Source organism: Tetranychus urticae, chromosome 3 (assembly GCF_039701765.1).
Source record: "Tetranychus urticae isolate SD_2017Ah chromosome 3, NJAU_TeUrti_SD_1.0, whole genome shotgun sequence".
In the NCBI taxonomy this organism is placed as follows: Eukaryota; Metazoa; Arthropoda; class Arachnida; order Trombidiformes; family Tetranychidae; genus Tetranychus; species Tetranychus urticae.
The window spans coordinates 20,757,120-20,783,746 of record NC_142960.1 but is presented as its reverse complement, the minus strand read 5'-3'; the positions used below and the strand labels follow the sequence as shown (position 1 = coordinate 20,783,746).

The 26,627-nt window shown below is 36.1% G+C and overlaps 1 protein-coding gene across 1 annotated transcript; it reads right to left on the bottom strand.

Annotated features, from left to right (window-relative positions):
• Positions 1-770: 770 nt before the first annotated feature.
• On the bottom strand, positions 771-26,627 carry tweek (transmembrane protein KIAA1109 homolog tweek). Its single transcript, XM_089269374.1, has 11 exons — positions 26,379-26,627; positions 22,279-26,192; positions 14,266-22,207; positions 13,720-14,079; positions 9,792-13,526; positions 9,482-9,681; positions 7,897-8,310; positions 5,980-6,835; positions 5,431-5,790; positions 1,504-5,238; positions 771-1,393 (listed from the first exon to the last, which is right to left on the bottom strand). Exons 1-11 carry the CDS (start codon positions 26,447-26,449, stop codon positions 1,192-1,194), a joined length of 21,789 nt encoding a protein of 7,262 aa, XP_089125500.1. The 5' UTR covers positions 26,450-26,627; the 3' UTR covers positions 771-1,191.

The following is a 26,627-nucleotide window of genomic DNA, read 5'->3' as shown; positions in this document are numbered from 1 at the left end:
GCTAATGAGAAGAGAAGTGAGCCGACGAGGACTTCTTAAGACTTACCGAAATTTGTTTTAATTTTTAAAAAGATAATTCAAATTCACAATACGGAAACGGATATTGTATCTGAACAAACCTAGCTCACATTATTGTTTATGCCTCAGCTAATACAATCAAATTAGTCACGTTTGTTTAATTCACATTGAATGAGATAGATTTTTTGTTTAGTAAAGGTTAGGGTACAGTTAACAAAAGTGACAAATTTTCTCATAGTTGCCATCTAACAATAAATTCGAAGCGAACTTTTTTTGTCCAGTTTTGCATTGTTTTTTTCTTGTCTCCAACAGCTAAATATGCTCGAGATGGCGACACTTAAAAATCAACTCTGGTCCTATTTTTTTAACTTAACGTTAGCCCAGTGGTTAGTGTTGGCGATAAGACTGCTAAGTTTCATATGTTGTACTCTGAATCTTGGGGTTCTGGAGTCCTGGAGTCAAGGCAACATACAGTAGTGCTTACTCAGAGTTAAGCCCCCTGGACTATACCATCCTCCCTTCCTAATGGATTCCCAGCTAAGCTGGATAAAGCCTAGCGCATATGGGTTGGTAAAACACCTAGGCTGCAAGGGTTAGACGGTGCCTTAGAAGCTAACCGGTCCATGAAATGGAATACCTATGAAATACCTGATATTTGAATCGTCACTTGTTGATTGCCATTTCATGATTAATTTGCAATTGGTAGCATTTGAGTATTCTTGACTTATGAAGGTTAACAATAAAATGAATAATTTTTTGATTTAAATAATTTTTACTGTACACAATTTTGTGTTTTAAATATTTACATAGAAAAAAATTATGCTGACATTAATATAATATAATAAATTCAAACTTTCACATTATAATATAAACATGAATAATCAAGGAAATTGTTTCATGCAAGAAAATCAAGAAGAAAATATTCAGATTATTTACAAGATGTTTTCAGTGAGCTGTTATAAGATATTGGTGCTCTTATCATAGATAATGGAGTAAATATTTTTACAAATAACTCAACAATTTAAGTTAAATGAATCTACTGTAATCTATCAAATTGAATAAAGATTAATCATTCAACAAAGCGCATCAATATCTTCAAAATAAGGGTTTGACATAGGAGAAACAATCGAAAAAAAGACTAGCAATTGTAATCTAAATAAAGGTCTAAGGTGATCATCTTGAGTTTGGAGATGATTCATTTTTGGAGGCAGAAATAACTCTGAACATTATTGCTGAAAGGACTTTATCAAGAGGGTCCATGGCACCTCTTTGAATCCATTTAGGTATTGTAGTCCGAGCTTGAGTAAAGCCAAGTCGCTGAAGAATATAATCGACTCCGTAAGGTTCAATGTTTTTACCAGCCCAAGTTAATAATCTGTAAATAATGCATAAAATTTTGTTAGTTTTAACTGAGCAATCAAGTAAATACAGAAATGTAAATGTAATCGTAAAAAAGAAATATAAAGGAGTTGAAAATCAACTTACCTAACAGTTGGTTCTAGATGCCAAGTTTGGCAATTAAATTCTCGATAGTCTCGCTCGTAAAGGGCCGTCTGATTTGATGAAGATCCTGCTGAAGTTTCTGGCATTTTAGTTGGTTCTTTGTTTTCAGAGGAACCTAAATTTGATCCGATTTCCCCAGTATCTGATTTATCAATTAGTTGACTACCTGTTGAACTTCGAGTGTGATAAATTTGCTTCTCTTTGAAATAGCTGGTGATTAATTCATGGAGGAAAAAGTATGCTTCAGCATCAACTGCAACAAAAATGTGATCATCAAAATCGGTAACAAATGTACAATCAACTCGAGGTTTAAGATCCATAACAGATGGTGGTCGAAGAGCTTGAAGATGCTCAGTTTTAAGATCAACTTGAAAACTTGGTAAAGCAAAGATTACTTCTTTAGAGTGGTGACATTCATTGCTTTTTGGATTTGATGAAAATTTACGTGAATGAAATTCTCCTGAGGCAGCTGAGGCTGCAGAGCCAAAACCATCACCAGAACGTTCGAATTCAATGACGGGAAAACGATTAATCTGATCTAAATCACTGCCAGCAAATGTGTATTGGAACCACTCGTGAAGTGACTTGAATTGAGGAGGAAACATAACGGTTCGAGATATTTTACAAACAGTTGCCATATTGGAATGTTGAGCATAAATACAGTCAACTGAAAAACTAGCCTCGTCAACATCACGACGACGATCACGTCTGCCCAATGAAAAAGTAAAATTTTGAATAATATGAGTATCAGATGAACCCGTTTCATTATTAACAACATCTTGAGCTTCGGAAGCAAAAGATATGGATGGTTTCAACATAGAGAAAAGTCCCCAAGATTTGGAACGAAAGTTAATTCCATAGAAACAAGCCAGTGAAATGTTGTTTCCAATTAATTCAAATGTTCCACCAAGAATGGTGCCTTTGGGTGGAAGTGGATTACTTAAAGTGGATAAAGATGCACCAGAAACAAGTCGTAAAACCTTTTGCCAATGACGATGGTGTCGATAAATTTCATTATTAGATGATCCACCATCAAGTAAACCACTACCACTGGATGTTGATGTTGGTGTTGAGGGTTTATTAATTCGGACACTTCCACTGGTTGATGCTTTTTCCTTGTTAAATGAATGTCGATTTGTTGAGGTTGTTGGTACTCCTGGAACTGATGAATTAATTGTAGAGGATGATGAAGATGAAGAGGCTTTGTTTTTAGATGAAACTGCTTGAAATGATGAAAAAACTCTTTTAGAATTGTGAAATTGTTGACTAAAAAATTCCTCCAATTTAGCAAGAATTTTCATTATATCAGGTGTTGTTGATTTAGACATTAATAATTGAAGTTGATCCCAAGCAAGATTACAATGAATAAATATACAAGCTGGTCGTTTGGTTGGATGATTACCACTGTTTCCAGCGCCTTCATCAATCCTCCATTCATCTCGAAGAGTTAAATCAAGATCAGACATACGTAACATCAATATAGATGTACCCATGTAATCCAGTCGTTTCTCAAGAGCATCTAATTTAAGGGTTATCATATGATCAGGTTCTTTGCCGAAATTTTCCTTGATATTGACTTTGGTTTGGATTTGAGAGATTTCAAAGATACCTCCAATTATACCTCCTTTGGCATCTAAGGATGAACCATCCAAACCTAAACTAACATTGACACTTTTATGGCCATTTGAGTCGATTGATACTCTGCCTTCTGATCGGAAACCTCGAGTTAACCAACTTGTATTACCCATGACATTTGCCATATTCATGTGTACATTGAGCTTACAAAGGTTAACTCCAAAAAGAATCAACGTTTTCCATGGAGCGTTCATAATTTGTCTTTGTTGTTGCGTTGTTCCCTCTGAAGATACTGATGAGTGAAGTTGATTATGCTTAATTCGATGGTGATGAGGATGATTGGTTTGAGATGATGAGGGATCAGTGTCTTGAATATTTAACCAAAGAGCATCTCTATTTCGATTTCCTGGAGACCTATTAAAAGGTTTCGATGTTATTATTTTAGATGAAGATGGCAAGCCAGTTTCATCCAAACTTGTCGAGGAGCTTGAAGTAGAGGATGATGGTGATTTAGATGATGATGAGGATGTTGATGACGATGACAGATTATAATCTTGATCTGAAAAGATGCTATGACCACCGATTCCTTGATCACCGAGAAACATTCTCTTCCAAATTGCTTTACGATACCAAGCTTTAGGGAAAGCAAGGGTTTCCGTGAGACGACGCATATCATATTTAAAAGAAGCCGAACCAATGTCACAAAGAGCAGAAAATCGAATCATCACCGTTTGGTTAAACTTTTCTTGTGCAGAGTGGGATGATCTAGTGACTGGTGGAGATGTTTCCAGACTTAGAACAAGTCGTCGACTTCTAGATATGTTAATTTTAACAAATTCAACTTGCAAGCTGAGGGCATCTTTACGATCTGAATTGGATTTGGGCAACGGTGATGAAGTTGTTGATGATGCTTCAGAGACCATTGATGATCCAGGAGCTTTCTTTTGACCACCATAAGGATGAAAAATGTACAAGGAAAAGTCAGCAAGACAACCTGTCATGCTAAGTCCACCAATTGATGTTTCTGTTTGATGTTGAGGGTGACGGAAATCAGAAGCCGATCTTTTATGGCCATATTTAATATTGCCTGCCCTTGAAGGTCCACACGATGATGAAAAAGGCATATTTTTACCCAATGGTTGTTGAGGTAAACTCATATCAAGTTCATCTTGTAATCTTTTAGATGAAAAGACTAGGTCTACAGAAGGAAGTTGGAGAAGACATTCAACACGAGAAACTGGAAGACAACTAAATCTGAGCACGGAAGGTTGCATGTGAAGGTAAACAATAACATCTACTGGGAAAGAACCATAAACGGCATATTGAGCAGGAGCCGATGTAATTAAATCTGGTCGTGAAAAATCATCAGGATTTAGTTGATGACCATCTGAGGCTGGTGAAGATGTTTTACCGGATGAAGGAGGTTGAATTGGAATAGGTTCAAGAGCTTGTTCCATGAAATCAAGAATATGAGGTGATATTATGGTCTCTTCTGGGATACTGTGAAGAGTCATCCAAGCATAACACGAGGCTTTTTTAGAGCCACTTCGTTTAGCGGGATTAGGTGCAAAGCTAATGTTTGCTTGTGGTGTTTCAGAGTCTCGAGATTCTGGTACAGATTTCAGATTTCCAGGTCCAAATGTTGACAGTTGCTGTTGTCCTGGCGTTGACCCAAAGACTGTTTTTGAGTTATAATGCACTTTAATATCTAAACCTGGAATTAAAAAGATTGAATAATCCATTTGACTGGTACTTGTACCAGCAGTGGTTGGATATCTTAATCGATTTGAAGAAAGATTTGCCTTCAATCCAGCTCCAGAATTTCCATGTTTATTGTTTGACAAAGAAGATCGTAGAGCACTTTGTCGAGGAATGTGACCCAATGGGGACGACAATCCATCAGGATTTCCCGTGAAACTTCGCTCCTTGGGTAAACCATTTTTACGAGAATATTCATCATCTTTGACAGATTCTCGAGTGTGAAAAACACATTTACCACTGTTGAAAAATACTTTAATATCCAATTCAAAATCAATGTAAGGTTCTTGAATTTGATAGCTCGTTGGTTTGACTTGAATATTTGGGATACTCCGAACGTCTGGAACAAAGCTTGTCTCTTTACTCCCAGTTGGTTGCGTGTTTCTAATTGAAGATGTAAAATTAAAGATTAAATTGTGAACATGTAAAATGGCACAACAAAAGAAATGGATTAAAGCAAAACATTTAAACTAACAAGTGATTAAGTAATTGTAATTTTAAATAATAAATAACAAGTCACAAGTGACTAGCAATTATTGAGAAAGACAAAGAAAATGAGAGACGAAATAAACATACTTATTAATACGCTTAAGCAGAGATGAATGATCATCAGAATTGTCACAGTTATTTTTATTGACGCGAGAAGCATTAGTAGACACATTTGAAGATGTTGTTAACGATCCAGTGTAATCAATCTTACTTGAACCACTGGTTGATGAGAAAGTGTTGTTACATGAATCAGAATAGGTATTCAAATGATCAGATGAAATGCTATTTGTAGTCTGTTGGCTACTTGAATAGCTACGGGAAATTGCGGAAAGTGAGGTTGATTTTGATGAATCTTGCGGTGTTGTACCCAAAGACTGAGCTTTGGGAGAATTAGATTGTGATGCGAAATGGACTTTATCATCAAGTGACGAAGTAGTAAAAAGCGGGCTGAAAATGAGAGAGAGAGAAAGAGAAATTGGAAAATAGAAAGCAACAATTAGGGGATCAGCAATTACAATTTGGATTTGAGACAGATATAGATGTGACAATGAAAAGCATCTTAAGATAATTAAGAAAAAAGCTTGGCAAAGGCAACAATTAGACGTTCAATTTGAATTAATTATATGTTAAACTTACTCGTCTCCAGCTTGATCAGCAGTATTTAAATCCATAGAGATGCTTCTAGCTGCAAAATCACCATTGTTGTGATTTTCAAATTGTCTTAATTTATCGATTGAATTGTTTCCTTCACTTTCAGATGTAGTAAGACCTGTTGTAGGTTCAGGGTCCGAATTGAGACAAGTTTCCGTTATCGAAGGAGTCATTTTACTATCCACCAAACTCAATTTGTCTCTAAAAGATGATCTTTTGACGGATTGACGTCTCAATTTTTTGATTACATCTATTTTAAAGTCATTGAAAACAGCCGATTCCAACTCATGGAGTCGTTTAATTTCTTGTTCAATTGTACTCTGGCTTGCTCCCAGTGTCTTTAAATCATTGATTATTTTAGCTTGCTCATTCAACTCTTTTTCAATTAGTCTCGATCTTTTACGAGTGTCCATTGAAGTATCTTTAAATTTCTTTATCTGAACGGCTGCTTCACGAGATTTTACTTTGTGGGTTAAACTGACCTGAAAAGATGATAATTCACCGTCTAATTTAAGTCCTCCCAGCATGGCCATTAGATTAACTTTTTGAATGGTAACAACGCCAAAAACAATCAGAGGTGTAAGCTCACGATGAATTAGTACTTGGGTGTATGTTTTCAACTTGTCACTTGATACAATGTTAATCATTGATTTTCGCTGAGCACCACTTTCAATGAGGCTGACTTTTCGTCCACCTGTAGTTGGTGTACTCAAATCATCTACATCACTAAAATTATCACGTAATTGCTCATATCCACCTTTACCTCGATTTCTAACATCATCATCTTCTATGGTTAATTGAAAATTCGTTGAATCTTGTGCTGAGTATAATAATTTTAGCAAAATTTAACACTTTACCGACAACTTTTTTTAGCTTAGGTTCAAGTTTCTTTAATGGTTTATTTTTGGTGAGCTGACTGGTCCCCTCTTTGGTTAACCGCGCTTATTGAAAAGTTAATAAAGAATTTCTACCCTGATTATAATTCTATTGTGCTTAATGATATCACCCGCCTTTCAAATAAATAAGATTTTTTGTCATACTCGCAGTCAATACCCAAAAAACCTGAGTTTAAAGTTAGATAAGCTAAAAAAGATAGATTTTTGGAGTCGATCCTTTACACTGCTTCTTATGCTTTACCAAACTGGTAAGGCATAAGAAGTCCTCGTCGGCTCACTTCTCTTCTCAATAGCCACAGCTATTTTCGGCTCAAGCCGAGTAGCTAATTGAAAAAACTTAATATTTTGGGGTTAAATTCAACAGATAACTGTTTTATTAGCTTAATTGAAAGAGAATTACAATCCCACAGGTTTAACAATTGTAATTTTTGTTTAAATTTCAGTTTTTCTGAATTCATTGCTCAAATGATGCAATTTGATGTTTACTATGCATTACTGATTCAGAGATGATCTTTAAGTACTAAGAAATGATTTTACATACTAGATGATCTTAAAATAATTGACTAGACCGGATAAAAAAGTTAATTGTTGAATTTAACCCTAAAATATTAAGTTTTTTCAATTAGCTACTCGGCTTGAGCCGAAAATAGCTGTGGCTATTGAGAAGAGAAGTGAGCCGACGAGGACTTCTTATGCCTTACCAGTTTTTCCCTACAATGATCCTGAATTTAAATATCTTCGTTTACTGCGTAGCTAGCTTAAGCTAGTCTCAATTTTATTGATCGAACTGTATTATTTTTGATAAGAAAAAATACTAAAATATCTGATTCAAGGGAAAGCAATAAATCAATTCACGGATACTTGAAATGAAAACAGTTCAAAATAATTTATTAACTTCTTTTGTAAAATGAGATTTAATTTACATTGAATAAACACCTCTGAGATAAGGTACCGTTTAGCAATTTTGTCTCATTATCTCAGCCACTACTGTATAGTGGATCCTTACCGTGATATTTCTTAAACGCCACAGTGAGAGGGTCGAGATCAACTGGTTTGGATGCCTGATATACATTATAGACTACTTTCTCGACAGGTTCTTCGCAGTTCAATGCACGCTCTCGTGCATATTTAAATTCTTCGTCAAAGTTTGTCGATCTGCAATAGTTTGCAACAGTGTCCTTTTGACCATAGTACGTAGCACCCTCATAATACATCTCATAACATCTTTGTTGTATATGACGAATGCTTTTACAGTCGTATGACTCAGCAGTATCCAAATCTCTTACAAAGCAAAACCTTCTAAGCTTTGTAATGTCAACTTGTTTACCATCAGAACATGAACACGGCAATTTTTCAACAACATCACATAGTATGTCTGAGGTGTCATCTGAAGTTTCACTGTTAACAGAATAGATTTTGACTATGAACAAAAAGAAAATAACTTGGTATAAATTGAAATACATTGTATAACTTAGTAATAGTAAATCTAACTAATCAAAAGAGTAAGTAAGTGAAATTGTTGAGCTCAATGCTTATATACCAACTTTTAAATTCATTAGCATATGCACCTTTCATTAAAATAATAAAATTGAGTCAGTTTTGTTTTTTCATTATACAGTGGATATTATGTAGTGGAATATATAACTTACAATAAGGAAACGGATATTGCTTCTGAACAAACCTAGCTCACCTTATTGTTCATGCATAATCCAATACAATCAAATTAGTCAAGTTCGTAAAATAAGAAAATGGAGTCAGTTTTGTTTTTTCATTATACAGTGGATATTATGTAGTGGAATATATAACTATTAATGAGCAGTGAGTCACCCACTTGATCGTAATTCAAGCATAATTATATGCAAAAGCCATTAAAGCCATTCGGTTTTTCACTAGTTGATTATGTTACATTTGTCTGTTCAAATGATTATTACTGTTTAAACTGAACTACAAACAAATAGCTTTGCTGATTCTCATGGATTTGAAAAAGCCAATTTTGCTACACAAATGAACAGCATCAATAAACAAAGGATAGCTTTGGCATCGGTCTTAAAAGAGCTGTTAAATGAAAAACAATCCAAATCCAGTGAAAGCGAAAAAGAATCAAAGATAATTCAAGCAATTGGTAGCATTTGATTATTCTTGACTTATGAAGGTTAACAATAAAATGAATAATTTTTTGATTTAAATAATTTTTACTGTACACAATTTTGTGTTTTCAATATTTACATGCTAATTATGCTGACATTAATATAATATAATAAATTCAAACTTTCACATTATAATATAAACATGAATAATTTAGGAAATTGTTTCATGCAAGAAAATCAAGAAGAAAATATTCAGATTATTTACAAGATGTTTTCAGTGAGCTGTTATAAGATATTGGTGCTCTTATCATAGATAATGGAGTAAATATTTTTACAAATAACTCAACAATTTAAGTTAAATGAATCTACTGTAATCTATCAAATTGGATAAGATCAATCATTCAACAAAGCGCATCAATATCTTCAAAATAAGGGTTTGACATAGGAGAAACAATCGAAAAAAAAGACTAGCAATTGTAATCTAAATAAAGGTCTAAGGTGATCATCTTGAGTTTGGAGATGATTCATTTTTGGAGGCAGAAATAACTCTGAACATTATTGCTGAAAGGACTTTATCAAGAGGGTCCATGGCACCTCTTTGAATCCATTTAGGTATTGTAGTCCGAGCTTGAGTAAAGCCAAGTCGCTGAAGAATATAATCGACTCCGTAAGGTTCAATGTTTTTACCAGCCCAAGTTAATAATCTGTAAATAATGCATAAAATTTTGTTAGTTTTAACTGAGCAATCAAGTAAATACAGAAATGTAAATGTAATCGTAAAAAAGAAATATAAAGGAGTTGAAAATCAACTTACCTAACAGTTGGTTCTAGATGCCAAGTTTGGCAATTAAATTCTCGATAGTCTCGCTCGTAAAGGGCCGTCTGATTTGATGAAGATCCTGCTGAAGTTTCTGGCATTTTAGTTGGTTCTTTGTTTTCAGAGGAACCTAAATTTGATCCGATTTCCCCAGTATCTGATTTATCAATTAGTTGACTACCTGTTGAACTTCGAGTGTGATAAATTTGCTTCTCTTTGAAATAGCTGGTGATTAATTCATGGAGGAAAAAGTATGCTTCAGCATCAACTGCAACAAAAATGTGATCATCAAAATCGGTAACAAATGTACAATCAACTCGAGGTTTAAGATCCATAACAGATGGTGGTCGAAGAGCTTGAAGATGCTCAGTTTTAAGATCAACTTGAAAACTTGGTAAAGCAAAGATTACTTCTTTAGAGTGGTGACATTCATTGCTTTTTGGATTTGATGAAAATTTACGTGAATGAAATTCTCCTGAGGCAGCTGAGGCTGCAGAGCCAAAACCATCACCAGAACGTTCGAATTCAATGACGGGAAAACGATTAATCTGATCTAAATCACTGCCAGCAAATGTGTATTGGAACCACTCGTGAAGTGACTTGAATTGAGGAGGAAACATAACGGTTCGAGATATTTTACAAACAGTTGCCATATTGGAATGTTGAGCATAAATACAGTCAACTGAAAAACTAGCCTCGTCAACATCACGACGACGATCACGTCTGCCCAATGAAAAAGTAAAATTTTGAATAATATGAGTATCAGATGAACCCGTTTCATTATTAACAACATCTTGAGCTTCGGAAGCAAAAGATATGGATGGTTTCAACATAGAGAAAAGTCCCCAAGATTTGGAACGAAAGTTAATTCCATAGAAACAAGCCAGTGAAATGTTGTTTCCAATTAATTCAAATGTTCCACCAAGAATGGTGCCTTTGGGTGGAAGTGGATTACTTAAAGTGGATAACGATGCACCAGAAACAAGTCGTAAAACCTTTTGCCAATGACGATGATGTCGATAAATTTCATTATTAGATGATCCACCATCAAGTAAACCGCTACCACTGGATGTTGATGTTGGTGTTGAGGGTTTATTAATTCGGACACTTCCACTGGTTGATGCTTTTTCCTTGTTAAATGAATGTCGATTTGTTGAGGTTGTTGGTACTCCTGGAACTGATGAATTAATTGTAGAGGATGATGAAGATGAAGAGGCTTTGTTTTTAGATGAAACTGCTTGAAATGATGAAAATACTCTTTTAGAATTGTGAAATTGTTGACTAAAAAATTCCTCCAATTTAGCAATAATTTTCATTATATCAGGTGTTGTTGATTTAGACATTAATAATTGAAGTTGATCCCAAGCAAGATTACAATGAATGAATATACAAGCTGGTCGTTTGGTTGGATGATTACCACTGTTTCCAGCGCCTTCATCAATCCTCCATTCATCTCGAAGAGTTAAATCAAGATCAGACATACGTAACATCAATATAGATGTACCCATGTAATCAAGTCGTTTCTCAAGAGCATCTAATTTAAGGGTTATCATATGATCAGGTTCTTTGCCGAAATTTTCCTTGATATTGACTTTGGTTTGAATTTGAGAGATTTCAAAGATACCTCCAATTATACCTCCTTTGGCATCTAAAGATGAACCATCCAAACCTAAACTAACATTGACACTTTTATGGCCATTTGAGTCGATTGATACTCTGCCTTCTGATCGGAAACCTCGAGTTAACCAACTTGTATTACCCATGACATTTGCCATATTCATGTGTACATTGAGCTTACAAAGGTTAACTCCAAAAAGAATCAACGTTTTCCATGGAGCGTTCATAATTTGTCTTTGTTGTTGCGTTGTTCCCTCTGAAGATACTGATGAGTGAAGTTGATTATGTTTAATTCGATGGTGGTGAGGATGATTGGTTTGAGATGATGAGGGATCAGTGTCTTGAATATTTAACCAAAGAGCATCTCTATTTCGATTTCCTGGAGACCTATTAAAAGGTTTCGATGTTATTATTTTAGATGAAGATGGCAAGCCAGTTTCATCCAAACTGGTCGAGGAGCTTGAAGTAGAGGCTGATGGTGATTTAGATGATGATGACGATGTTGATGACGATGACAGATTATAATCTTGATCTGAAAAGATACTATGACCACCGATTCCTTGATCACCGAGAAACATTCTCTTCCAAATTGCTTTACGATACCAAGCTTTAGGGAAAGCAAGGGTTTCCGTGAGACGACGCATATCATATTTAAAAGAAGCCGAACCAATGTCACAAAGAGCAGAAAATCGAATCATCACCGTTTGGTTAAACTTTTCTTGTGCAGAGTGGGATGATCTAGTGACTGGTGGAGATGTTTCCAGACTTAGAACAAGTCGGCGACTTCTAGATATGTTTATTTTAACAAATTCAACTTGTAAGCTGAGGGCATCTTTACGATCTGAATTGGATTTGGGCAACGGTGATGAAGTTGTTGATGATGCTTCAGAGACCATTGATGATCCAGGAGCTTTCTTTTGACCACCATAAGGATGAAAAATGTACAAGGAAAAGTCAGCAAGACAACCTGTCATGCTAAGTCCACCAATTGAGGTTTCTGTTTGATGTTGAGGGTGACGGAAATCAGAAGCCGATCTTTTATGGCCATATTTAATATTGCCTGCCCTTGAAGGTCCACACGATGATGAGAAAGGCATATTTTTACCCAATGGTTGTTGAGGCAAACTCATGTCAAGTTCATCTTGTAATCTTTTAGATGAAAAGACTAGGTCTACAGAAGGAAGTTGGAGAAGACATTCAACACGAGAAACTGGAAGACAACTAAATCTGAGCACGGAAGGTTGCATGTGAAGGTAAACAATAACATCTACTGGGAAAGAACCATAAACGGCATATTGAGCAGGAGCCGATGTAATTAAATCTGGTCGTGAAAAATCATCAGGATTGAGTTGATGACCATCTGAGGCTGGTGAAGATGTTTTACCGGACGAAGGAGGTTGAATTGGAATAGGTTCAAGAGCTTGTTCCATGAAATCAAGAATATGAGGTGATATTATGGTCTCTTCTGGGATACTGTGAAGAGTCATCCAAGCATAACACGAGGCTTTCTTAGAGCCACTTCGTTTAGCGGGATTAGGTGCAAAGCTAATGTTTGCTTGTGGTGTTTCAGAGTCTCGAGATTCTGGTACAGATTTCAGATTTCCAGGTCCAAATGTTGACAGTTGCTGTTGTCCTGGTGTTGACCCAAAGACTGTTTTTGAGTTATAATGCACTTTAATATCTAAACCTGGAATTAAAAAGATTGAATAATCCATTTGACTGGTACTTGTACCAGCAGTGGTTGGATATCTCAACCGATTTGAAGAAAGATTTGCCTTCAATCCAGCTCCAGAATTTCCATGTTTATTGTTTGTCAAAGAAGATCGTAGAGCACTTTGTCGAGGAATGTGACCCAATGGGGACGACAATCCATCAGGATTTCCCGTGAAACTTCGCTCCTTGGGTAAACCATTTTTACGAGAATATTCATCATCTTTGACTGATTCTCGAGTGTGAAAAACACATTTACCACTGTTGAAAAATACTTTAATATCCAATTCAAAATCAATGTAAGGTTCTTGAATTTGATAGCTCGTTGGTTTGACTTGAATATTTGGGATACTCCGAACGTCTGGAACAAAACTTGTCTCTTTATTCCCAGTTGGTTGTGTGTTTCTAATTGAAGATGAAAAATTAAAGATTAAATTGTAAACATGTAAAATGGAACAACAAAAGAAATGGATTAAAGCAAAACATTTAAACTAACAAGTGATTAAGTAATTGTAAGTTTTAAATAATAAATAACAAGTCACAAGTGACTAACAATTATTGAGAGAGACAAAGAAAATGAGAGACGAAATAAACATACTTATTAAGACGCTTAAGCAGAGATGAATGATCATCAGAATTGTCACAGTTATTTTTATTGACGCGAGAAGCATTAGTAGACACATTTGAAGATGTTGTTAACGATCCAGTGTAATCAATCTTACTTGAACCACTGGTTGATGAGAAAGTGTTGTTACATGAATCAGAATAGGTATTCAAATGATCAGATGAAATGCTATTTGTAGTTTGTTGACTACTTGAATAGCTACGGGAAATTGCGGAAAGTGAGGTTGATTTTGATGAATCTTGCGGTGTTGTACCCAAAGACTGTGCTTTGGGAGAATTAGATTGTGATGCGAAATGGACTTTATCATCAAGTGACGAAGTAGTAAAAAGCGGGCTGAAAATGAGAGAGAGAGAAAGAGAGATTGGAAAATAGAAAGCAACAATTAGGGGATCAGCAATTACAATATGGATTTAAGACAAATATAGATGTGACAATGAAAAGCATCTTAAGATAGTTAAGAAAAAAGCTTGGCAAAGGCAACAATTAGACGTTTAATTTGAATTAATATGTTAAACTTACTCATCTCCAGCTTGATCAGCAGTATTTAAATCCAGAGAGATGCTTCTAGCTGCAAAATCACCATTGTTATGATTTTCAAATTGTCTTAATTTATCGATTGAATTGTTTCCTTCACTTTCTGATGTAGTAAGACCTGTTGTAGGTTCAGGGTCCGAATTGAGACAAGTTTCCGTTATCGAAGGAGTCATTTTACTGTCCACCAAACTCAATTTGTCTCTAAAAGATGATCTTTTGACAGATTGACGTCTCAATTTTTTGATTACATCTCTTTTAAAGTCATTGAAGACAGCCGATTCCAACTCATGGAGTCGTTTAATTTCTTGTTCAATTGTACTCTGGCTTGCTCCCAGTGTCTTTAAATCATTGATGATTTTTGCTTGCTCATTCAGCTCTTTTTCAATTAGTCTCGATCTTTTACGAGTGTCCATTGAAGTATCTTTAAACAACGAAGTTCGACGAAGATTAACATTGGCCAGTTCTGGATCATTAGCCAGAGGAGATGTCATTTCAATCTCTACATTTGGACCGTCACCTTTAAACTCAACTCCTTCATTAGTTGTATCGTCAATTGATGAGTAATCAATAGTGTCAATCTCATCTTCATCTCCAGCAATGGCAGTAAGAGTTTTAAATAAAGCAGAAAATTGTTTTCCAATGGAAGTGTCGACATGAATGTCAAAACCCTCCATTCTCCAGGATACATTGAGTAACCATTTAGCATCGCTACCAGAGAGAGCAGGATGATTGGGAACAATATGAGTAATTGTTTTAGAGCACATTTCGTAGGTTCCTTCAGAGACAATACACAAGTTCATCACAGAAGGATCTGAATGGTCGGGTTTCCAATCATCAAGGGATGTTTCAAAGTCATCAGCAAATCTAAAACAGAGTCCTGTGAATCGAGCTTTGGACACCAGTGAACCGCAAGAACAAGCAGATATTCGTGTCGATTCAAGAGTAATAACTAAAGCTGATTTTAGTTCAGCATCATAAGGTTTGGAATTAATTAATCCAGATGTTTGGTAAGTATTGGAATAAGAAATGGGTAAACATATTCCAAGATCGTCAATGGTCAATTGTAGAAACAGTGTTCCCAAGTTTTGTGGACTTATTTGAGGTATCTGTGGTATTTTGTCCAATACCTGTTGAGTTGTTATGAGAACTTCTTTGTTCAAATTAGCTCGTTGTTCATTCCAATATTCATAAGCATTCTTATAATTTAACCAAACAAGGACAGCTTTATCCAGTGCTAGCGGTTGAATATAGAGGAGTGGACGATGGAGAGTAATGAGAAGTGCTTCCTTTCCCTCAGCAGATGTCATTGATGATGAAACTAGTTCGTCTTGTAAAGCATTTCTTAGTACAATTCGAGTCTTGAAGTAAGCAAGTTGTTGAAATTCTGGATCAGCTTCTTCAAACAAAGCATTCCGTATCAATTGTCCAAGGGCAACATTGAGATCAACTTGCAATTTAATGAATAGTTTAAGGTTAACATCATGTAATCCTCGGAAAGTAGATGACATGTTTTGTACTCTATTTGATAATTGTAGTTCCATAGCGCCAGTTTCAAGTCTAACTGCCGAATTGGTTGGAGTAGTTGCAGTAATTTGAATTCCTTCGAGTCTTAAATGAAGAGAGAAAAGAAGATAACGCGCCTTTGAAGATGCTGTTGCCGTCATTAGACCTGAATGAAGAGAGTCATTCATAGATTTATCCATTTCACTTGACTCTGGTTCCAATATTTTACTTTCACAACCTGACATTTTTTGGACAACTTCATTAACTTCCTTCATGAAAACCTTTTGAACCAATAACAGGTGATTGAGCAAGTCAGTAGTTAAACTGTGTTCAAAAGAGCCAATGTCAGCAATTGCATGAAGGTAACTTCCTTTCCTTAAAACAATCCCATCAGCAAAACTATCTGGCCTATTGGAGCCGGCAACTTTACCTCGATTTGGTGGATCCTCCATGTATTCCGCTGAAACATGAATCGGAGGCATTGAAACATTGGCTGATGATGGTAAACTTGAATCTGCTGATGGAAGATTGGTATTGAAACTAAGAGTGTGTTCCCTGACATCAACAACAAACTTAGCCTTGGTTCCCATCAATCCATTGCTTGTTATTTGACCAATTTTATATTGAGCTCGAAGAGAGGGAAGCAATGATGCACCAATTGTAAAACTATCAAATACAATGCTGAATTGGAAAACAATTGGTTTGATTAATTTGGGTGGTTCTGGTTTCACACCGATTGGCTCAGCGGTGGTGGTTGGTATATTTTCCTTAACTTCTCGAGTCATTGAATCACGGGTTGGGGATGACATTAAATTGGAGCTAAAAGAGGGACCCAAATTGGCACCAGTCATTGTTATATTTTCAGATTCATTTTGTTGACGACTGGATCGTGATGGTTGACGAGATGACCTTAACTCTTGTAACGTTGTAGATAATTGGCGACTTGATCGGGTCATCATTCCATGTAATGCAACAGGGTGTTGAGGGATGTCAATCATTATTGGACCGATTGTTAATAAAGCAGAATTGGCATCTTTGCCTTTTCGATTTTGTGAAGAAATTAAAGTCTGCGATTTACCGATTGTCATTTTAACAACCATTTGTTGATTAGGGGGAACCTCTTCAAACAATGAGAAGGTTGATTGACCCAATTGTCCGGTTAATGAACTTTCTTCCCATTTCTTTATCTGAACGGCTGCTCCACGAGATTTTATTTTGTGGGTTAAACTGACCTGGAAAGATGATAATTCTCCGTCTAATTTAAGTCCTCCCAGCATGGCCATTAGATTAACTTTTTGAATGGTGACAACGCCAAAAACAATTAGAGGTGTAAGCTCACGATGAATTAGTGCTTGGGTGTATGTCTTCAATTTGTCACTTGATACAATGTTAATCATTGATTTTCGCTGAGCACCACTTTCAATGAGGCTGACTTTTCGTCCACCTGTGGTTGGTGTACTCAAATCATCTACATCACTAAAATTATCACGTAATTGCTCATATCCACCTTTACCTCGATTTCTAACATCATCATCTTCTATGGTTATTTTGGTTTCCATTTGTTGAATTGTTGTTGGTGGTCGTTCGGATCTTTCAATAATTGTTTTAGTTTCTGGTGTAGTTTCATAAAGATCTAGCAAATAATACATTGTCCTCCAACACTTAGGTTGCTCAACATTTATTGATGGCAATTCTTCCATAACTGATTCAGACATTTTGATTTCAACGGAATCTTCATCATTAGTGGGAATCTCAATAATGGTCTCCTTAATATCAACAATGCTACCTTGTGGACTCTTATTTTGTTTAGTATGATCGATTGGTTGTAAACTAATCAATGATGGTGTACGACTTGTGTCTCCAACAATTTCACCATCTTCTTCCCCAGTAAACTCTTTACCATTAGTATTGGATGAAATAAAAGCACCGACTTTAACGCCCGGTGAAGATGTTCCTTCAATCCTGTTTGCTTTCAACTCTTCACGAGTTTCCTTTATACTCTCACACATGGATGCTACTTGGTGTAATAAACGTAGTAACGGTAAGTTTACTCGTTGAATAATTTGGTGAACATCAACACTGAAATTAATTGTAGTTGTAATTTCATTGATTCCACCATCTGGTCCAACAATGACAATTGGTACATTTTCATCATGCTCACTGGTTTTGTCATCCATTCCAGTTGGATGTGGGACACTGGAATGAGGTACGCTAGAAGCATCATTAACACTTGGCTCACCCGCAGACATTGTGTCTTTAACTTTACGTAAATCAAGACCAACAGCGAGTCCATCACAAATAAATGCCGATGTTTCTAATTTTAGCCCTTGATTCGCTGGGAAAGATGTAAAAAGGAAATCTGGTCGAATATGAGACGAAGTAGTTGCAGTCATGGTCGATTTATTGATTGGACGGTCAGCGGACGAAGTGAATGATATTGGCGATGATCGAGATCTATTGGCATCTGAAACTTCACTTTCAACAATGTTCACTTTAAACATTTTAATGGCTGCTGAAAGAGTTATTTTAGGTCCAAGTTGGTCAAAAGAAATGCTTGCTTCACCTTCTTCAGTAAAATTTTCAACGCCAAGAGAAGAGAAAAGAGGTTGAAATATAATTCGAACATTATTGAGCTGCACTCCAGTTGGTACAAAAACAAAACCAGGAGGAACTTCAACGACTGGATCACCCGAAGCAGCAGCAGTCTCTTCTTCATAGGAATAAGCAGAGCCAAGAGTGTTGTACCGAGTTGAATCGATGGTAACATTACGAGGATTAAGTGATGAGGTTCGTCGATGGTGGTTAGTAGTTTGGTACAAATTTTTCGCCTCCATATAATCTTGTTGCCGTGACATCCATAAATATAGATTTTCTTCGTGATAATCAGCATTGTCACCTCCTTTTGGGTTAAATAACGACTCTCCCATGGCCGCAGGATCAGCAGCACTTGATGAACTGGAAGTTGACTTTAAACTGCATTGACTTTCTTGACGCTTATTACCCTTTACACAAGAGCTTTGGTGACTATTGGGACTAAAAAGGAATCCGTATGCTTTATTCACACCAGATCCTAATGATTCTAATGGGTAGGTCAATAAAGGGAATGGAACTGATCCCCGAGATGAACGGGAAAAGATATTAGGAAGAGTAGACATTTTCCGTCTAGTTGAATGAACGCCATTTTCTTCTGCTTGTGAGCCTCTAACTCCACTATTTATTATAATTTCTGGTTGACTTGAGGTTCGATCACGTCTAGAACCAAAACCAACTCGTTCATGCGATGTTTCCTCACCCTTACTTGTTGTTTGTTTCAATTCAAGATGAATAACTTCTTTTGATTCTTTTACTTGAGAAAGTAATTTAGTTTGCTCGTCTACGTTTTCTGCAATCTTTTCATCACTTTGAGATGGTTCAGGCATACAAGAAAGTGGAGCTTCTTGAGGAGGCTTTTGAGGAGCAGAGGAACCAAAAAGTAAACGTAAAGGTATGCTCGATTGATAAATTGAGGATGCATCTCTTTCACCTCGCGTTAGACGAATATTTTGTTCAACTAAAAGTGGCATGTAAAGAGCATTCTTCCATTGACGACTTGCAGCGATAACACCACGTTTTAGTACATGAAGGGGAGGAACTAAAGTTGATTTTAGGTTTGCTTCGACTTCAACTAGATTTGCGTGACGGTTGAGATAACGACGAAGGACATTCATCAGTTGGCAGGAAGGATCTTCTTGTAATGATTTAGAATAAGGTGTATATTTTCGAATGTAGCATTTACTTTGCGGCGGAATGTGAATTCCTTCAACTTCCAGGCCAGAAATCATTAAATATGTAATTACAGAGGAAACTCGTTGTTCGTACAAAGAGTTCATTTTTTTAACAGCAACTCCTAGACGATCACCAACACTCAGCCAAGCGTTGATGGAAGGTGTTGCCGTACTCAATAAATGCCAATCTAATCGAGTATAGTCAATCTTGCGAGTGTTGGGGGTCTTAAGAGGAGCGGCAAAATTTAACCATATAACACCAATTTCACCGATAAATGATGAAGCTCCTTTATCTCGTTCCTTTTTGTACGATTTTCGATCTTTCTTGTTCTCAGTGTTACCATCTTCTTTGGTTTCAACATTTTCGCTTATGTTGTGCGGTTGGTCAGGATAAGTAGAACTAGAATCTAGCATCTCTCGTTTTTTGACAGCTTTTAAGTCAATATGCTCCAAGCCTCCTTCAAACATGATAAATCCTGAATATAATGGATTGTCACTTTCACCACTAGAACCATCACCAATTTTATTTGTATCCAATGAAACAGTTTCTGTTTCAATCTTTTCTTCAGCAACTTCTTGTCGTCGAAGGGATACTCTGGCTGTACCACTTGATCGTCTTCGACCTGTAGATGTCAACACTTTTAGTCCAGGCTGGTCAACAATAATTGTTTTATCGAGATAAAAGTTGACTCGACTTTGGTTTAGTGGGATAACAGTTAGAATTGCTTCCTTCAATATTGAACTACTATTCTTGAGTCGAGTTAATTGAACATGTAAACTTCCGATCCCTCCACTGCCAACAGTTTCTTCTTCTAGAAGCTCATGGGTCTCGATGGTCACAGGTTCCACTTCGGCTCTTTCCTTTTTAGGTTTACGGAATAGTAGTCGACTGACAATATCACTTTGAGCAAATTGGGCAAAAGCAGAGGTTGGCTGAGTTCTGATGTTATTACTAATAACAGTATGAAGAGATCGTCTCTCTTGACGGCTGCTATAAAAATCAAAATTTGTTTTTGATAGAGATGCGGAAAACATCGATACACAGGTTAAGTCACGAATATCGTCTAAAGCTGAAAATGTAATGAACTCCTCAACAAGGGAAGCTTGCAAGACAATAATATTTATCTTTGAGATTTGAACAAAAACTTGAAATTTAGATCTTTTATTCTCCTCATATTGATTTGCTGTTACTGTTGATTCGATTGGAGGTGATTTAAATTGTGATTTAACATCTTCAAAAGCTTCACCAAATCGAGTTCGACCAGTTGTAATTCCACTTTGTGCTCCACTGGTTGTTGCTTGTTGATTAGTTGAATTTAGATTTTCACGATCCAATGTACTTTTCCAAGCTTTATGTTTTAATTGACCATATTCCAACGTTTTCTCTTTCTTTAACTGATTTTTACGAGCAACTGATGTAAAACATTTAACATTCAAATGGTTGATGATTGTCAAAGAATGGACATGAGCTAATGATTCTGTAATGCTATCAACAAATGTTTTGAGACCATCTAAACTTAATGGTGATATGCGAACAGAAGCTTCACCATTCATTCGGATTAAAATGGTCACCTTTTCACTTCTAAATTCAACAGTTTTACTGAATTGTTTCTCCATTCGCTTTTTGAAAGCAAGATTTTCACAACTGCCATCGGTATCACCTTCATCAGTATCTTTTTGATTATTTGGATCTAAATTTTTACTTTCAATTTTTTCATAAACAGAACCTGGAGTGAAAATAAATCGACCTTCATTCATATACTTTGCTTGTTCTGAATCTTGTTTTTCGGCGCTTTTTGAATGAGAAGACACTTCTGGTCCTGATTTTTCCGCTAACTTAATGCAAGATAATCCATTTGAGGTTGATCGAACAAAACGTGGAATAACTTTTTTCCTTCCTCGTAAAGTTAAAATATCAATTGATGAATTTGTGTTTTTATAATTAGCACATTCAAATCGAGTTAGATGGTTGGTGTAGGAAGACATTAATAATGGAGATTCAATGATTGACTTTTCCATTTGATTACGAAGATCTACTAAAGCATTGATTCCAATTTCTTCTTGCGATGAAACAGCCGAAAGAAATGATGAACTTGAAATGGAATGATTGTCTGTCTCTGATTCAGCATCATTTGCAGTGTTACCTTGCGTTATGGTTGCAGTGATTGTTGCCTGACCTGCATCAGGCGGGGCACTGTAGGTTGATTGTAAACTTGTTATAGATCTGTTTAGAGCACTTTGACTCATTGAGCCACACTGTTCACGGAATGTTGCACCAGATGGTCCTGAACCAGGAATTGACATAATAGAAACAAGAGTGTCATCACTTTTAACTGCTTCAACAGGTTGATGTGTAGGTGCAGTAACTAACGTACGGTCAGCTGTTGATTTACTTTCTTTTGAAGATGACGAAAAGGAATCGCTGGCAGAAAAATAAGGATCGGTAACAGTAAAATAAGTTTCAGTTGCTTTAGAAGCTCCACTTCTTGATGAATCGTCTCGCGAGTTTGATGGTTTAAAGTCGACGATCTTTTTTAACTCATCTTCAACTCCAGCTTCGGTTTTAAACAAATCTTTACTGATTTCAATATCATCACTTTCACTAAGACTGCGGTTCCTTAAACGATCAGGTATGGGCAACTTTGGTCTATTGTCATTAACTATAAGTTAAAAATTAAAATACATTCATTAAAAATCGATATTTTTTTAAGATAAAAAACAAATTTCTTACCAGCTGATGAAACAGATAATGATGTGTTGAGATTGGTGATGCTTCGATTATCTCTGGATGGAAAAGGACTGGACCTTGCTGGACTTGAAAGCTGCCGTGAGAATATACCAATTCTTCCTGATTTATTGGTTTGACTAGTTGATAAAAATGATGATATGTTTTGCAAGGACGAATCATTTCCAGCTATTAAGGAATTACTTCGAACTGAAGGTGATAATGGACTTGTAACACAGTAATTTGATCGCTCAAAGAGAGGAGCTAACTCGCAAGCGTCTTCGCTTTCTTCTTCCATATGAAAAACAGTATTTATTTCGAAACCTGCCACAGGTTCACCTGGTCTTAAAAGACTTTCTCCCCAAAGAATGTTACCTTCTGAATTTACCGTGGGATCATGTTTACCAAGAGAAAAGAAATCGTTTCCGCGAGAATTTTTCCCGAAAAATGCACAACCTCCAACACATCCACATTTACCATTACAGTTATTTTCATTTGTTTTATAAGGCCACAAAAACCAGAGACGTTTGGTTGCCTCATCATGGGTACGAAGGAAAGTATCTTGACTAACGGTAAAATTATCCACAACCGAGAGAAGTTCAGCTGAATCTACGAAGATGGGTCCAAAGTTGATTTTACAGACTTCATAGAATGTGTTTTCTGAGTCTGAATGTTGCTGGTTATTTGTTGGCGCTAAATAAAGCTTTGAACTTTTAAAATTACTCAATGAGCTACTCATAGAAATATAGTGATGAAGAGTGATTTCTTTGAATAAGGCAGTCATTCCACTACTTGTATGGCAACTATGAATATTACAGGTACAAAATTTTATCTGATCTAGTTCAAGTGCTAAAACAGTATTAACATCGGTAAAGAAAAGTTGAATTGAATCCAAATCAATCCGTACCATGCGATATTTCAGATCTTCTGAATAAGGGCACATTTTATTGTCTCCACTGGCTTGTGTCTTGGGACATAATGACTGAACCATATCGTGGAGACATTTTTGGTAGGGTGTGGGTGGTTGAAGGGAGCAATCTTCTTGCATAACTTGAAGAGCAAGTGTTTCAAAGCCAACAAACACTTGTTGAAATTGTGGTAAACTCAAGCGACCGGCAATTTCGCCGAGATGAACTTCAATAAGCCAAGCATATTCCAATGTTTCACTATCAAGAGGACGATCAAGACCAGAAAACATTGCATGTCCACGAAATTGTAGTGAATCTAAAATAAGATGACCAGTGTTTGATAATGTACGATTGCCTAGAGACATAATATATTCAGGTGCATCTAGTATTAAAGGTGAAAGGAGTAGTTGCATTTTCGTTTCAGAGTACTGTTTATCCATTTCAAAACAAAGTCTTTCCAGGTAAAGATAAGGACAGGGAGGAATATTGGGGTTGGAGTCATTTTCATCACAGCTTTTCATAATATGACCTTGTATATTATGCAGAGTTACTGAAACATTTACTGCTAAAGGTCGGTATAATCGAGCGTCAAATGGTTTATTAGCCTCACCATACATGGATGATGGTTTGGAAGGTGTTTTGTTTAATTCATAAGGCTCAGTAACACTTGGATTGGAATTGAAGTCTGTAAATGTCTGATATTCACCGATATAATTTTCTTTCAAATTCCAAAGCATTCGAAATAATGTACCATAAAGACAAATTTTAGACGGGCCGACTTCAAGCTCCAACTCGACTAGATCAGGGTCCATAGAACCTGGATTAAAATCAGGAGGAATGGCATTCAAGGCTTTGGCGGACAAACAGCTTTCAGGTCTTATGGGTTCCAAAAGGAGTTCTTCTCTCTCTGGAGTAGTTATCTCAGAAGCTTTCGGTGAATGAGTCTTAGGTGGGCAAGGATGATATGTGTAGGTAATGGAGAGAGCTACAATTCTTACAGACCAACAATCAATCCATCCATTTGCACGACTCACCGAACGGTGCCATTTTTTATCACAAGAGAAAAGATCAGAAGTTCGAATGGCGGTAAAATATGGTTCTTGGTTAGATGAGTTGAAAAGAGGTGGACACAATTTGGCATATTTATCTAACATGTGGAGAGTTTCGCGATGAGGATTACATTCAGGAAGATAAAGAGCAGCATTGAGACTTTCTCCTTGGATCCATATTTTAATTGACACGTTAGGAGGAAGAAATTCATTAAAAGGTAAATCAAAAGACATATCATAAATATCACCGACAATGGCAAGCTGAGCATTTTCACTGTTCAACTTTGATGAGCAATCAATCCAATTATATTCATTGGCCAAAGTAATTAATTCAAAATCAACCAATTTCACAGAAAATTTCCAAGTATATGGGATAAAACGAACAATATCAGGCCTATCTTTACCAGCCCAGTCATCAATTAAATCACAGAAGAAAATTTTATGGGCAAATATTAGGTCAACTGTAGCCTTGCACCCAGTAAGTGAACAAATCCAAGTTTGATGATGATTCCACACTCTCGGGTAAAGTATTTTAAAATCAAATTCCAACGTTTCACTTTCAGCTAGTGAGCGAAAGTTTAGATTGGTCGTTGCATCAAGATGAAGTATTTGTCCCCAGATATGGGATTGATAGCCATCTTCTTTACAAGTCCATGGAATGGATATTTCAAGGTATGAACCTGGTCCAGCATTAACATGGAGAGCTTTGGTTTCTTTTTCTTTAGTAATGAACAATATATCAATAGCAGCATCTGCTAGAGTACTTAAGCGTATATAAAATGTTTCTGCCTGTCGTAACTCTCCTGGTTTGGGCTTGGATGTTGGTACAATAGGTTGATAATCTGGTGGATAGAAAAAGTTGTAAAGATGATCACGATTACGATCTGCCCATGGACCGTAACCAAAATGTGTTCCCTTTCCGCATTTGATATCTAAACCCCAAGCTGGAGCAGTGAAGTCAACAATAACATCTCCAGAGGCAAGTTCGATTGTTTCAGGGACACTTCCTGCCAGACCAGGTTCATCTTGGTAATAATACAAATCAATGGCATTCGTTTGGAAAACAACAAAGCCTTCTCCCATAAATCTGGGTGGTTCCTCAACGAGACCAATATATTTAGGACTAGGAGCTAAAATAATTTTGAAACTTTCAGCTTTTGCTTTCGCTATGTGGGTGAAGAGATCATGAGGTGAAACGGTAGGGCGGGATGTGTAAGTAATATGACCTTCTTCAAAAGTGATCAACAGGGTACTAGGGATAGTATGATTGCCAAACACAAATCGACCAGTGAGTATTTCAATCTTTGTGAGAGGGAAAAAATTTCTCCACAAGTAAACACTAATAAGTTCATCATTATCCGATGCTTTCATGTGTGAAGCTGTTGAAGATGATGACGAATAACCTCCCGGCTCAGGAGGTGCTTTACCTCCTCCTTTATCATAATCTGGATTAAATTTAGGTGGACTAATACCAAACAAACGTTCCAATTCAGAATACATATGAGATCTATTATAAATATGCAGTTCAAAACCATTGAATAACATTGATAGTCTAGCATCAGAATGACTAAAATCACTTTTCCGTACATCTCTAGGCTCAAAAGGGATCCACCATCGTAGAATGATCCAACCATCTTGAATTCGCAAAGAGTAATCGGTTGTTATCCAAACAAGATCTCGGAACATAATCTTGCCTGATATGAATGTAAGTGAAAATGAAGAGACTCGGAAATAGGGTTGCTCGCATCTTTTGGTATCAGGATAAAGATAACGGGCAATAATAAAATTGTTCACAAATTTTGTCAAAATAAAACCAAATAATCTTGAATTATAGTATAATGAATATGTTAACCAAATAGTTGAGAGAAGAAGTAAGAATAGAAGCCATGCAAAATCTGCATCCAGAGGAACTTCATCATAACCGATAGTCAAGTTGGGAAGTAAACCTTTGAATTCTTTAAATCTACAGCAAGGGAAAAAATCAGAAGAAAAGTACAGAAGAGGAAAAAAATGATGAAAAAATGTTAGAAAAGCAATGAATAAGAAAATTTCAACTCAGTCGATGAATAATCAAAAGCAATGATGACCTGACAGTCTATTTTTTAAACATTTACCCGACTGTCATTAATTAATTAAAAATTTTACTTACACATCAGTTTTTTCTTCTTCATTATCATTTTTGTCTAAAACACCAAATTGAAACACTCCGGAGGTACTCATCAGATGAAAGGTTAATGGTTGAAAATTTCCTAGATTGGTGAATGTCCGAAAAAGGGTAGAAATCAACAAATAATTAATTAATATTATTTAAAATGAAAAAACAAAAAATTATTCATCAATTAGCAATAAAAAAAAGTAATTCACATTTTGTTTCAATAAAATACTGTTTACAAATATA